The following is a 14,643-nucleotide window of genomic DNA, read 5'->3' on the forward strand; positions in this document are numbered from 1 at the left end:
GTAGAATTGCAGCTCCAAGTGAAGAGAAAGCATTGACATTTGGTGCTGTCCGCTGGTAGGGTGATGGACTTCAGGGACATCTGCCCTCAGCCACCAAATTCTCTTTTCACAGCATGTCCACAGGATTCATTCTTAAGAGTAGAGTCCTCAGGGGACCCCCTCCACAGCCAGCTCTCCTGGTCCTCTGCCAGCTTCCCAACAGAGGGCCGCCTTCCGTCAGGTTGGTGAGCCCTCCACTGGTAGGGGGCACTGTAGCATCTGCGGCGGCCCCGGAAGAAGCCGGCGCCGCTCTCTTTTGCCGATGCTCCGTTACACCCGCCCACGCCCCTCGGCCGCCGGTTTGGGGAAGTGTTTCTAGGAGACGGCGCTGGCCGGCTGCGCCTGCGCGGCGGGCTTGGCGGGGGCGGGCTGCGGGCCTCGGCACTCCCCAGCTGAACTGGTTCCTGCTGGGTCTGGGTCGCCGTCGCCGCCGCCAACCAGGTTCTCTCGCCTCATGGTACGCCTGTGAGGCGGCCCGCAGGCCGACGTCTCCTCGGCATGGAGCATATCCGTACGACCAAGGTAGTAGGGCGCGGGAGATCCGTTTGCCACCGGCCGGGTCTGACTGGGGGTGGGGGGTGGGGGGTGGGGGGTGGTGGAGGGGGAGAGGCGGAGGAGGCGGAGAGCTCGGCTGGCCTGACGAGGGCTGAGGACCCGTCGGGCGGGGCCTGGCCCCCAGCCTAAGGGTCCGGGGCCGGCCTGTCTGGGAGGGGCAGGGGGAGTTTGGGCCAGGGGGCTGGGTGGAGGCCTCCTGTACCCGCGGAGTACAGTCTCGCTTGTCAGTCCAGTTGAGGTGCGATGATTGGGCTGCTTGGGGTTCAGTCCCCGAAAATTTGTCGCCGCCCTCTCAGCACTTTCTTGGCAAAATTGGGGCTGTTTTAGCTGCGAGGCCTTGGCCGTAGAGTCCCGAAAGCCGGTGGGTCTACAAAGGAACGTTTTGATGTCGTATGAGCTTTTCCTTATTCACGGTTAATTGTCTCGTGTCTCACTGATTCTTGATGCAAGTTTTGAAGAAGCTGAGATCAGCACTCGGCCCCGCCTCGCTGTCGGGTCTCGGTCTCCAGTCATTTAAATTTGGTGTTTCCGTCTCTGTGTTCAAACTTTAATGTCTTTAGAGTCAATAACTCAGTGGAGGAGTTACAGAGAAGGGAGAAATATTACTCCATATTTTAAAGTGTCTGATGGAATTGTTATGCAACTGAGCTTATTAAATCCCATGCTTAATTTTTGTGTGTAAATGGCATTTTTTGGGCCTTTCACCAACACGTATTCTTCTGATTCCGTTACAAATGTTAAAACCGAAGGAAATGACATAAAAATATTACCAAATTATTTTACCAACAATATTTAAGTTAGACTTAACTTTGGGAGGGAGAAAATATAGAGATCAGAAGAATTGAACAACTTGATTTTAAGATCTCTGGGAAGAGGACAACTCACTGTGAATCTTAACTGTCCCCATTTTGCTGAAACCAGTTAATTGCTGCTCATCCTTGTGGCAGAAATATATCATCTTCCTTTGTTCAGTGGAGAATTTGAGATGTCATTAAAATGTTTGACAAACCTTTTAAAGCTGTACATGGATTTTTATTAGAACTTGTTTTTAACATTGCATATACTATCCTATACAATAAAAGGCTAATATGCAAATTGTCCCCTCCAAAGGGAGTTTACCAGGGGGCTGGCCCCACCCTCCCATCGGCTCCCCCCACTCCAATGGGGGGCGGGGCTGGCCAGCCAACCTCCTGCTAAAGCCCCACGGCCCCCCCCCCCCCCACCAGCCTGGCCTGATCCGAGCTGCTGGCCCGACCCCACCGTGCACGAATTTGTGCACTGCGCCTCTAGTATCTAATAAAATTGAAAATCTAAAAACTAACTCCCTTTAAATATTTCTTTTTTTTTAAGAGATGAAAGATAAAGGAACTAAATGAACTAAAACTAGAATTCAAGTGGCTGGCACTTAAAATTTGAAAATAGAAGAGTAAGTAAATAACCAAACAAGTAGATGATGTAGAGGTGGAAAGGACTAGAGTAGGCATCAGATCAGGTTCTTGTCCTGGTTTCAGGGTTCCAGACATATATTAGATAGTATCTGTGTGCACATGACTTCCTTCTGTACCAGGTTGAACCTCATCTTTGCATCTTTCATAAGGCTTGCTACAGCACACAATAACAAAACAATAGGTGATTTGTAAGAGTGAACAGGAAGTTGGAAAATCTAGGACCCCTTGGCTGATTTTAAGACCTGCTTTAAATTAATGATGAATGTATATTTTAGTTTTTATTTGTATAGTTGTAACTCTTCTTATTTTGTTGTTTATTGCTGGTGACTTTACTTGGTCTAGTGTTCCTCTTTACCAGTTGATGGTCTTTAATTTTCTGATTTAGTCTTACATTTTCACAATGGGTCCATGCTGGTGGTTTAGTTAAGGTCCTTTTATGACTTTTTTAAGGACTGAAAGGTTTCTGACTAATTTTCTATTAAAATTACTTCTCAAGTGTGCTCCTTTATTACTTTGGGTTATTTTTCTAGCATTGGACCACTACTAAGTACCCTGTAATAATCTTAAGTGGCTGTATGTGGATTGCAATTAAACAGATATTTGCTAGGTACTTGTTATGTGCCAGGCACTGTACAGACACTAGGTATACAAGAGTGAGTAGAAAAGACATGGACTTCATAATGTATTCTGATAATTGTTGGGTGGAGTATTATAGTTTCTTAAGTTATAATTATAAATAACTTTATAAGTTATAAAGATAGATTTAAACATAGCCAACTTTTTGTTTCTATTATTCATAGCCTTCACTGGGACATCGTTAATTTGCTGCAGAAATAATTGTATTTCAAGCTAAAAATGAATTGCTTTAAGTTTATTTAGCTGTTTTGAACTCTATGTAGTTTAGTCATTACGATCAAGAATTGACTGTGGAATATTACTATATAACTAGTGATTCTTTCTATGTTGTTCAGACAGCTATACAGTTGACCCTTGAACAAGGCAGGGGTTAAGGGTGCTGACCCCTGTGCAGTTGAAAATCTGTTTATAATTTTTGACTCCTCCAAATAGTATCCAATGGGGATTGGTTCTAGGCACCTTCCCACATTGCACCCCCAAAGATATAAAAATCTGTGGATATAAAATGGCATAAATCAGTGCATACAGTTGGCCTTCCGCATATGTGACCTCCCAACCACGGATTGAAAACAGTGCATGTGTTTATTGAAAAAAAAAAAAAAAATCCATGCCCGGCTGGTGTGGTTCAGTGGTTGAGCATCAGCCTATGAACTAGGAGGTCACAGTTTGATTCCAGGTCAGAGCACATGCCCGGGTTGCAGGCTCTATCCCCAGTGTGGGGGCATGCAGGAGGTAGTCAATCAATGATTCTCTCTCATCATTGATGTTTCTATCTCTCCCACTCCCTTCTTTGAAATCAATAAAAATATATTTTTAAAAAATCCATGTATAAGTGGACCCACACAGTTCAAACCCATGTTGTTCAAGAGTCAACAGTATTCAAAGAGTAGTAATTATATGCCAATATAGCCAATTATACACTATCATTTCACAATATTTATAATATCACAAATAAGGTAATTTATACAAAATTATCACTAATCTTGCTCTAGTCAGTTTGGCTTGGTCCCGGCTTTGATTCCAGTCAAGGGTACATACCTCGATTGCAGGCTCCTTCCTGGCCTGGACCCTGGTTCTCTCTGTCTTTCTCTCTTTTTTTTTTTTTTTAATTAAAAAAAATTTTTTTTTAATTTATTTTTTCTTTCTCTCTTTTACTACCCCTAAAAATCAATGGAGAAATATCCTTGGGTGAGGATTAACAACAACAACAAAACAAAACAAAAAATTACTAATCTCTTAAAATAACACCACCAATTGGGTACATTATTTCCATTTACAAATGAGGAAATAGGTTTACAGAGTGGAAATAATCTGCCCAATTAGCTCAGGAGGTGTAGAGTGTTTTTCTAACTTCAAAGACTATGTAGTGTCTTTTCCATTGCCTCTGTAGTTTTAATCTAATTGTAAAAATGTATTAATATCTTTTTTGAACTATTATTTAATTTTTATTGCATATTAAGCTGGTTAATAAAAACTTGGTCATTTCTAATAGCAAGTAATCTGTAAAAGCATTTTACTTTAAGGATTAATACTTTTTTATATTATCAATACATTATTTTTAAAAAATATTCCATAGTTGCCGAAACCAGTTTGGCTCAGTGGATAGAGCGTTGGCCTTCAGACTGAAGGGTCCCAGGTTCGATTCCAGTGAAGGGCATGTACCTTGGTTGGGGGCACATCCCCGGTGGGAGGTGTGCAGGAGGCAGCTGATCGATGTTTCTCTCACATTGATATTTCTAGCTCTCTATCCCTCTCCCTTTCTCTCTGTAAAAAATCAATAAAATATATTAAAAAAATATTCAATGGTTAAACTGGTTTTGAAAATTGTTCTATCATGTACAAACACAATGACTGCTGCCCAAATTTTATTTGGTTTGTTGTAATGTTTTTCTAGTGTCTCTTTAAAATGTAGAGAAAGTTACAGTTCAGTACACACAGGCAATGGAGTCATAACAAACATTTTAAGTCATTTTCCCACTCCTTTATGGAAGATATAAAGAAGCTTTCCTAGCTTACCATCTCTATTCTGTCAAAAGAAATCTGATAGATTTTTTTCAATCAAAAACTATTATTCTCTTATGATGAACAGAATGATCAAGAGTGTGGCCTCTCATTAAGTATAAAAGTCATTTGTGAGGGGTTTACTTCATGTTTAAGCAAAAAATGAAATTAAGGTGGTCATGAGCTCGGGTGTCAGATATATAGTTGTTTACCTAGTTCTGTTAAAGTATGGCAGTGTTCTGCACAGTATGGCAGGCTTTATATAGGCTGCTCTGGCATCATCTCTTGAATAAACTTCCAAATCCTAGCTAGGATTTAAGGCACTATAACAGTCATTGCTGGATTACCTAAGGGTAAAAACAAGCAAAATGTATTAATATTAATTCAGAAATAAATCCTGCCCTGACTGCTTTGGCTCAATGGATAGAGCGTCGGCTGTGGACTAAAGGGTCCCAGGTTCGATTCTGGTCAAGGGCATGTACTTTGGTTGCGGGCACATCCCCAGTAGGGGGTGTGCAGGAGGCAGCTGATCGATGTTTCTCTCTCATCGATGTTTCTAACTCTCTATCCCTCTCCCTTCCTCTCTGTAAAAAATCAATAAAAAATATTTTTAAAAAAAGAAATCCTAAGAATACTTATAAGAGCTTTATCTTCCTGGAATGTTTTCTTGACATCTATATATAAAAGCCTAAGCGACCATTAATGACTGAATAACCAAACCACAGAAACGACCAGTTGACCAGTTGCTATGATGTGCACTGACCACCAGGGGGCAGATGCTCAACACAGGAGCTGCCCCCTGGTGGTCAGTGCGCTCCCACAGCCAACCTCCCATGGCCCCTCCCCCCAGCCGGCTGGCCAGTATCCCGCGGTCCATCCCCCCTGCCAGCTGGCCCCCCCATAGGCCCTGATCACCGGCCAGGCCCAGGGACCCCACCCGTGCACAAATTCGTGCACCGGGCCTCTAGTAAGTAAATAATATTTTTGTGGTACTGTTTGTTGTATTGCTTATGTTTTTGTTTTGTTTTGTTTTTGCTTACTAACCAGAGATTTATCAGATAAAAGTGTTTTAGTAGACTACTAATTAAATGGCTTTCTAGTTCTAAAATTCAGAAATATATCATCTTGTTTTGGTCACATTTGGTTTAACTGTATGGCATCAGTAAAGATGTCAAGTCCAAATTTGAAATCCTAAAAGAGCATTTCCAATCTATACTTATGAACATTGTAGCTAATGCCTATCACTTTGAGTGCTAATTTTGCCATAATGAGATAGTCTTGTCAAGAAACAGTGACATGTGCAGAGACAATTCTTTAAGCAGTCTTCTTTTCCTGCCAGGCTCCAGTCCTTTGGCTAGCATCAAGTGTTGATGTTGAAATTTGTGCTGTTTGTGAATGGAACTTTACAGAATGAAATGGAAGAATGTTTTCCTAACTTCTATATGTAAGATTAGTTCCTAGAGTTTGTTAAAGAATGGAATGCCCCATGAAAATCTGACCCCATTAGGGCTCAAATTAAGTTATTCCAAAAGTAATGCCTGATTTGTCTTAGATGGCTATCCCTTTTTGTCATTAGAATATGAAATCATACATGTATGTACACAAATATATATTACTTGTTACAAAGAGTGAAGGAGATGTAAAACTAAGAATGGATGAAGAATAAGGAGAACATTATATTGTTTTGTCTTTGAAATATGAACCAATAGATTATGAGGAACACCTGAATGTTTTCCCCACAAAATAGTAACTGTGTTTTAAAATAAAATAGTGTCATTTTGACTCTTACTAATATTATCCCAATGTACAGGTGAGAAAACAAACTAGCAGAGATTAAGTGATTCCACAGCTAGCTCTACTAAAGAAAAGGTGGAGCTGGGGACTTAAGTCCTGGTCTTTATGATACCAGTCATGTTCTTGTAAGCATTACACTCTCCTGCCTCAGAGAGTAATTACCTAATCAAGAGATTTGAATAGTGAGGTAGATCAGTGTGAGTAAGAATGGGAAAGGAGAGGATAGATGAGAGTAACTTGGATGGTAGGATTTTTTTTCTAGTAGGTAGCTGATTATGAATGTTTAGAGTTAGGGAAAAGTCTGGTCCAGATAAATAGATATGGGAGGTGTCAGTGTTTAGGTAATCAATGAAATTTCCTATTGTGGATGAGTGTGAAGGCTAGAGCCTGGGAATACTTAAAATGGGGTAAGCACTGGGAGAAGGGCCAGAGTATTTGGGATACAATGGGAAGTGGTGAATCACAGGTGGGAAGAGAACAGGGAACAGTCTTTCCTATCTAATTTCCTTCTTTGCTTCTTCTTCCTCTGCTCTCCCCTTACTTGCCCCCTCCTCTTCTCCCTCCTCGGCTCCTTCCTCTTCCCTGGGGCAGGCACTGTTCTAGGTACTGGGGAAATGGTGGTGAATAAATCAGACAAAAATCCCTGCCCTTATAAAGCTTATTTTCTAGTTGGGGAAGATAGAACAATAAACAAAGTTAATAAGTCAAATATACATATTATATGGTAGATGGTGGTAAATGCTGTGGAGAGTGCCAGGGTAGGGTGGGGGAGGACAGTTGTAAATATAGTAGTTAGAGATATCCTTACGGAGATTGTGACGCTTGAGTTCAGACCTGAAAGTGGTGAGGGAATGAGCCACCTTGACATGGGTGGAAGAGGTATCGGGAAGAGTCCCAACAGAGGGAAGGAACAGCAAGAGCAAAAACCCTACGCTGGGCATTCCTGATTGGTAAGAGCTAGCAAGAAGACCAACGTGAGTGAGTGAAGGAGAGAGCATAGTAGAAGGTTAAAAGTTGGGGACAGGGACAAGTTACTAATGCAAAATCTTTGTGATTACTGTGTGAGACAGGAAGCCATTCATTGAATGCCAACTGTGTCTAGCAGAGTAGGAAAGCAAAGCAAGATAGGTCAGTAAAATGCCCCTGGATTTATGATCTGTTGTAGTAATTGGGGACACAAGAACAAAAAAGATAAAAATCTCTGCTTTTTTGATTCCCACCTTCCACTTCAGGAAGACAACTTGATGCTTTTTTTTTTTTGACAGCTAATTATTGGCAAGATGTCAGTGCTGTGAGTGTGTAATGATTCTAAGAGTCTCAAATGGGTGCCTGGCTAGAGAAACCTTAACAGCGTACTTTCTGCTTCTTTAGCCATTGTCATGTAGTTGTCTGTTGGTCACAGAATTTTGAGGAAAGCCATTAGTCCCTTGTCCTAGAGACCACTTTTCCTTCTTGTGGCTAGATAAGTGTCTGAATTTTCTGAATGTGATTCTGTGTATGTGTGATTTCCTCTCTTTTTCATTTTCTCCTTTGTAATCAGCTAAAATTTGAACTTCCTATATAGACCATTAGGGTACCTTTGAGTGCAGCCCCTTACTTGGCAACAATTCAACTAAATGGGCCTTAAAGTAATGTGTTGGCATTTCCTATACTCACCATAATGACCATGCCCTCCAAGAGTTGTAGATTCTTCTTAAATATCTGACTTAGAGACATTTCCAAGAAAACACTGGGAAAAATCTGTAGTGACATCTGTAAAGTACTTTCAGTTTCTCAGTGAAAAGGGGGAAATATGAAGCAGCAGTTATATATGTTCAGAAATTGGCTAAGTCTTTAGTTTGAAATTTGTATGCTGATGATCTTAGCAAAGAAAAACATTCTATTTTTTTATTTTAAAAAAGTATTTTAAGATTTGCAGGAAAGAACCAAATAATCAGTATATTTTCTCAGAAATTATCTTTTTTTTCTCTAGAACTTTAGTTTAAGTATTAACTAAATGTTTTGGGATAATTTCAGATTAATTTTATTATGTCACATCCATATAGAGATTGCCATATTGAAGTACTCATATAATGATTTTTTATATGTTTTCTTGATTTGAATAGAATTTTGCATTTACTAAGGTAATGAACAATCCTCAAGGTGTTAAGGTCAGGATGGACTATTTTTTTTCTACAAAAATAAGTATTTTAATTTAAATTTATTTGAACAGGTGCTGTTATAAGTAAAAATCTTTTTCTGAAATTAAATTTCTTGGGGGAGTACTAATAGCCTTTTAAATGGTAGTTATTGATTATTTTGGAAATCATAATTTCAAAATGAGTCTTTTTTCTTCAATTTTAGTAAGGGAAATGAAAATACAGGGTGGGTCAAAAGTAGGTTTACAGTTGTTTGTATGGAAATGGCACAATAATTAATAAATAATAATAAAAGAATAAACTCTGTTTCATGTACTCACAACACCCTGTATATATGGGAAAAAAGTATAGAATTAATGCGATAATGGTTAGCTATCTGGTTTTGAAGCCCTGCACAATTTAAGGAACTATCTACAACCTACTGCGATAGCTGTGGATTAAAATTTTTAACTTGGTAATGATTATTTTAACTTTGTTACCTACATAGGAATGGATAGAAAGACATACTATTTTTTCAAAACAGTAGTCTCCTGCACATCCCTGGCCAACTCTAATTCCACTCTTCAGTGGCAACCTTGTGCATGTGTGTCTACTATTAATAAAGATGTACTATGTACTGCACTGCCTCAGCTACCAAAGGATACAGAAGCAGAATATGACATAATCTATGCTAGGGAATTCAGAGCCACAAAGAAATATAAAGCTAAGACATTAAGTAATTAATATTCTGAGAAGGATTCTTGTTGGAGACAGGGCATCAGTGAGCTTTGAAGAATACTTTGTTTATATTTACTAGTAGTTAAGCAGAAGAGACTATTGTAGGAAGGGAGAACAGTAGCACTGAGATGAACACAAAACAATGTCCCCGGTGAAGCGGTGAGGAGAATAAGTTGGAGTTTGCAACCATTTAACTGTTTCCTGATTTATTTTTTTCTGGGGTAATTTACTTCCATAATTCTATAAAATAACCTTATTATATTTATTACTTTACCTGCCAACTTTAAGTAAAATATATTGACTCTTGGCTACAAAAACCGTTTTTGCTTATTTATAACACACCCCTCCTTTCTGTTTTCCTTAATATCTGTGTTAATACTTTTTTACAGGGTTCTTCTCTCTTGGTTATATTTATAACTGTAAATAGTACCTATGTTATTTGTGGCTTATATATTTCCCAGGGTGTATGAAATTTAACATTCAATATTAAGTAAACTCATGTTTTTTAACAGAAGGAAGAAAAAATTTGAAAACGGTACATTTAAATCCTGGGACAACAGAAAAAGAATTTATACTACTTTTGAAACGAGAAGTAACATTTTTTTTCTTTTCTAGGTTGAGCAAGTGAAATTACTTGACCGATTCAGTACCAACAACAAGTCATTAACAGGAACACTATATCTTACGGCCACACATCTATTATTTATAGACTCTCAGCAGAAAGAAACATGGGTAAGCAGGACCTCTATTACTATAATTATAATAATGGTCTTAGTCTATTGCTGTGTTTTATTTTGAATGTGTACAAAAAATTTTAATTATTGGTTACCAATCTCAACCAAAAAATTTTCAGTCACCTAATCACTTCTACCCTCCCTCTTAATAAAACTGATATAATATGGAATGTGGAATTTTTTTTGTAGAATATCAGAAAGACTCTTATTATCTACATAAATATATAAAAGACCTACTGTTCCTTTTAATTAAAAAAATCTAAATAATATAGGTACATGCTAATAGATCAAATGTCATGTTCCACAGTATATTTATAACAAATTGCTGTTACGGTATTTTATTTATTTATTGCTAGTACAAACAATGAGGTAAGGTATACACTGTGCCAGGGTTTCTCTGGAATATTTGCCTAAGAGTAAAATTACTGAGATAAGTGAATATTCAACCTTCCTTAGATAAGTGAATATTCACCTTTCCAAAATGGTTGTTTCATCATATTCTCAGTATAGTGTGATACATTGTTCACTATCCTCAGCAACATTGATAGTCAAATTAAAAATTTTTGCCTATCTGGTGGATGTGCAGTTGTGATTTTAATTTTTTGATTACAAGGAAGTTACCCTTTCTGATATTTTGTCTTTAGATTTCCTTTTATTTTTTTCTGTTGGATTGTTTGTCCTGTTATTTATTTTGCAAAAGTTCCAGTTTTTAATGTTTTGTCATATATATGTTGTAGATAACTTCTCCCAGTGTATGGCTTGTCTTGTGTGTATCTGTATGTCTTTTAAACTTTAAAATTTTAGTGTAATAAATTTTCATTTTTTCTTTTATGGTTAAATTTATGGTTTATGCTGTTTTGTGACAAGTAATCCTTCCCTATGTTAAGGTCATATAGATTCTCCTATATTTTCTAAAAGCTAATGTTGTGTATTCTTAGTATAATTTTTTAATATATCTGAAAAATATTTTGGTGGATGATATGACATAGGGATTCATTTTTATTTTATTTACGCATAACTGGCACCATTTATTGATTGTTTTGTTCCATTAATGTGTAGTATCAACTCTGTCATAAATAAAGAGAGGACCTGCTTTTGAGCTCTCTATTCTGTTCTTTTGGTATATTGATTACACTGTACCAAAAGCACACTGTTTTATTGACTGTAGCTTTTAATATGTCTTGATGTCTCTCCTTGATTATACTCTTTTGATTTCCCTAGGAAGGCTATCCAATTGATAAGTGATTGCAATAATTAAGTTAAGATACTTATCTGAGATGTTGATCTTGGAGAAGTTGTATTCCCTAGAGGCTCTGGATTTCTTGCCTATCCAGTGTTTGACCAGGAGTTTCCTCTACCAGGGCCTTATAAAATCATTAGTCATATTCTCATCCATTCTGTCTACCCTGTATTTGTCTGCTTACCTTAATATATTCTCTGTATGTTATTCATCTCCTAGAGTACAAATGGAAGTTTCTCATAGAGTTTCTTTCAAATGTTGGGAATGTAGTTTTGGGGGCAGCTAAAAGATAGCCACATTGTTCCCTTCACTCCTGCTGTTGTCTTTGAAATGCTTTCTTATCAGTATCCTATCTAATAAAAGAGTAATATGCAAATTGACCATCACTCTAACACACAAGATGGCTGCCCCCATGTGGTCAAAGATCCTGCCCCCATGTGGACACAAGATGGTCACCACAAGATGGCCAGCAAGGGAGGGCAGTTGGGAGGGACCAGGCCTGCAAGGGAGGGCAGTTGGGAGGGACCAGGCCTGCAAGGGAGGGCAGTTAGGGGTGACCAAGCCAGAAGAGGAGGGAAGTTGGGGGCGACCAGGCCTGCAGGGAAAGGCAGTTGGGAGGGACCCAGGCCTGCAGGGGAGAGCAGTTGGGGGTGACCAAGCCTGCAGGGGAGGGCAGTTGCAGGGGACCCAGGCCTGCAGGGGAGAGCAGTTGGGGGGGACCAGGCCTGCAGGGGAGGGCAGTTAGGGGCAAACAGGCTGGCAGGGGAGCAGTTAGGCATCAATCAGGCTGGCAGGGGAGTGGTGAGGGGATGATCAGGCTGGCAGGCAGAAGCGGTTAGGGGCAATCAGGAAGACAGGCAGGCAAGCAGTTGGGAGCCAGCAGTCGGACATCCCTCGAGGGGTCCCAGATTGGAGAGGGTGCAGGCTGGGCTGAGGGACACCCCCCGCTCCCATGCACGAATTTCATGCACTGGGCCTCTAGTATTTCCATAATCTCTCCTGAATGAAGTCTATTTTGTATACTAGATCCATAGAAATGAACAGATCTAGGAGGAGCCTTACTTTAAATTTTTATTTTATTTTCATTTTACAGATGATTAGTTTTTCAAGATCACATAACTAGTTAGTGGCAGAGCCAGGTCCCATCATCATTCTTTTCCTGCAAATAATTTGGGGTCTTAATTGGAATTATAATCTTATATATATACTAGAGGCCCGATGCACAAAGATTGTGCAAGAATGGGCCTTCCTTCCCCTGGCTGCTGGCACCGCCTTCGCTGTGGCCGGAGCTGCCTTTTTGCTCTGGCCCGGAGCCGCCTTTCTGCCTTCCCACACTGCCCAGAGGCCTGGAGTGACTGGGGTGGTGTGGAACGCCCCTGGCCGCTCGGTGCCTGTGTATGCAAATTAACCTTCCATCTTTGTTGGGTTTTAATTTACATACTCATTCCTGATTGGCTGGTGGGCGTCATGAAGGTATGGTCAATTAGCATGTTACTCTTTTATTAGTATAGATATAAAAGCCCAAGTGACCATTAGGACCGAATGACCGGAACAAGCAGTCGACCACTTGCTATGACATGCACTGATGACCAGGGGCAGACACTCAATGCAGGAGCTGCCCCCTGGTGGTCAGTGCACTACTACAGCCAACTCCCATGGCCAGCCAACCTCCCCTGGTCCCTCCTTTCCCAGCCGGCACACCTCCGCGGTCCCTCTTCCTGTTCCTCCACCAGTTGGCAGGCCTGGCCGGCCCGGCCCTGATTGGGACTGGGCAAGATGGCCCCCCTAGGCCCTGATTGCTGGCCAAGCCTAGGGTCCCCACCCATGCACGAATTTCGTGCACTGGGCCTCTAGTAGTGATATAATATTACAATGGTTTATTGTCCCTTATTCTCTACTTAGAGTTACTATTAATTAGATCATATTGAATAACTTGGCACAGGTCTGATAATATAGATGTTCATAGTGCTAAATCTCAGCCACAAATATGAGTTACATATGTGTAATATGTGTAATCTGTTATATAAATTTTTAATTACCATAGGACTTTTGCTCATATTAGTCTTCTTTTTCAAGCTTTTCTTTTTTTCCCCATTTATTTATTTGTTCCCCAAGTTGTTATTGTTGAGAGTATTATATCTGTCTCCCTTTTTTCCCCCGACTGCCACCCTTCACCCAGTTCCCACCCCACCCCAGGCCTTTACCACCATTTTGTCTGTGTCCGTAGGTAATGCATATATGCATATAAGTTCTTTGGTTAATCTCTTCCTGCCCCCTCTCCCTCCTTCCCTCTGAGATTCATGTCTGTTCCTGTTTCCATGCATTTGATTCTATTTTATTCAGTTTATTTTGTTCATTAGATTCCTTGTTTGTTTATTTTGATTTTTAGATTCAATTATTGATAGATATTTATTTATTGCCATTTTATTTTTTATTTTTATTTATTTATTTTTTATTCTTCTTCCTCTTAAAGAATACTCTTCAACATTTTATATAATACTGGTTTGGTGGTGATGAACTCCTTTAGCTTTTTCTTGTCTGTGAAGCTCTTTATCTGACCTTTGGTTCTAAATGATAGCTTTGCTGGGTAGAATAATCTTGGTTGTGGGTCCTTGCTATTCATCTCTCTGAATATTTCTTGCCTTTCCCTCTGGCCTGCAAAGTTTCTGTTGAGAAATCAGCTGACAGTTGTATAGGCACTCCTTGTAGGTAACTAGCTGTTTTTCTCTTGCTGATTTTAAGATTCTCTCTTTGTCTTTAAGCTATGTCATTTTAATTATGCTGTGTATTGGTGTGGGCCTCTTTGGATTCCTCTTGTTTGGGACTCCCTGCGCTTCCTGGACTTGTAAGTCTATTTTTTTATCCAGGTAGGGGAAGTTTTCTGTCATTTCTTCAAGTAGGTTTTCAATATCTCGCTCTGTCTTTTTTCATTCTGGCACTCCCATAATGTGAATATTGGTATGCTTGAAGTTTTCCCAGAGGCTCCATATACTATCTTCATATTTTTTGGATTCATTTTCTTTTTGCTCTTCTGATTGGGTGTTTTTTTGCTTATTTATATTCCAAATCGTTGATTTTGATGCTCAGCATCCTGTACTTAGCTGTTGAATCCCTGTAAATTATTCTTTATTTCAGTAAGTGTATGCTTACTTTCCGACTGGTCTTTTTTCAGGTCTTTGAGAATCTCACTAAGAGCCTTGAAATTCTCACTAAGTTCCTTGAAGCTCTTATTAAGATTTTGAGCATCCTTTTAACCATTGTTTTGAATTCTGTATCTAGTAGTTTGTTTGCTTCCATTTCATTTAGTTCTTTTTCTGGAGATTTTTTTCTATTCTTTCATT

General features: G+C 39.6%; 1 protein-coding gene across 6 annotated transcripts in view; it reads left to right on the top strand.

Moving 5' to 3' along the window:
* Nucleotides 1-334: 334 nt before the first annotated feature.
* MTMR6 (myotubularin related protein 6) overlaps nucleotides 335-14,643 on the top strand; it is a 44,477-nt gene continuing 30,168 nt past the window's right edge. For 5 of the 6 annotated variants that reach the window (XM_080659293.1, XM_080659295.1, XM_080659296.1 and 2 more), the window contains exons 1-2: nucleotides 337-561; nucleotides 9,944-10,060. In XM_080659293.1, coding sequence (XP_080515419.1) covers nucleotides 538-561; nucleotides 9,944-10,060 — 141 coding nt within the window. In that variant the 5' untranslated portion in view covers nucleotides 337-537. Of the gene's footprint in view, nucleotides 562-9,943; nucleotides 10,061-14,643 lie in introns of all 6 variants that reach the window. The other variant, XM_080659294.1, reaches the window with a different exon arrangement.

The sequence above is a fragment of the Plecotus auritus genome (assembly GCF_963455305.1).
Source record: "Plecotus auritus genome assembly, chromosome: 3".
Taxonomy (NCBI): Eukaryota; Metazoa; Chordata; class Mammalia; order Chiroptera; family Vespertilionidae; genus Plecotus; species Plecotus auritus.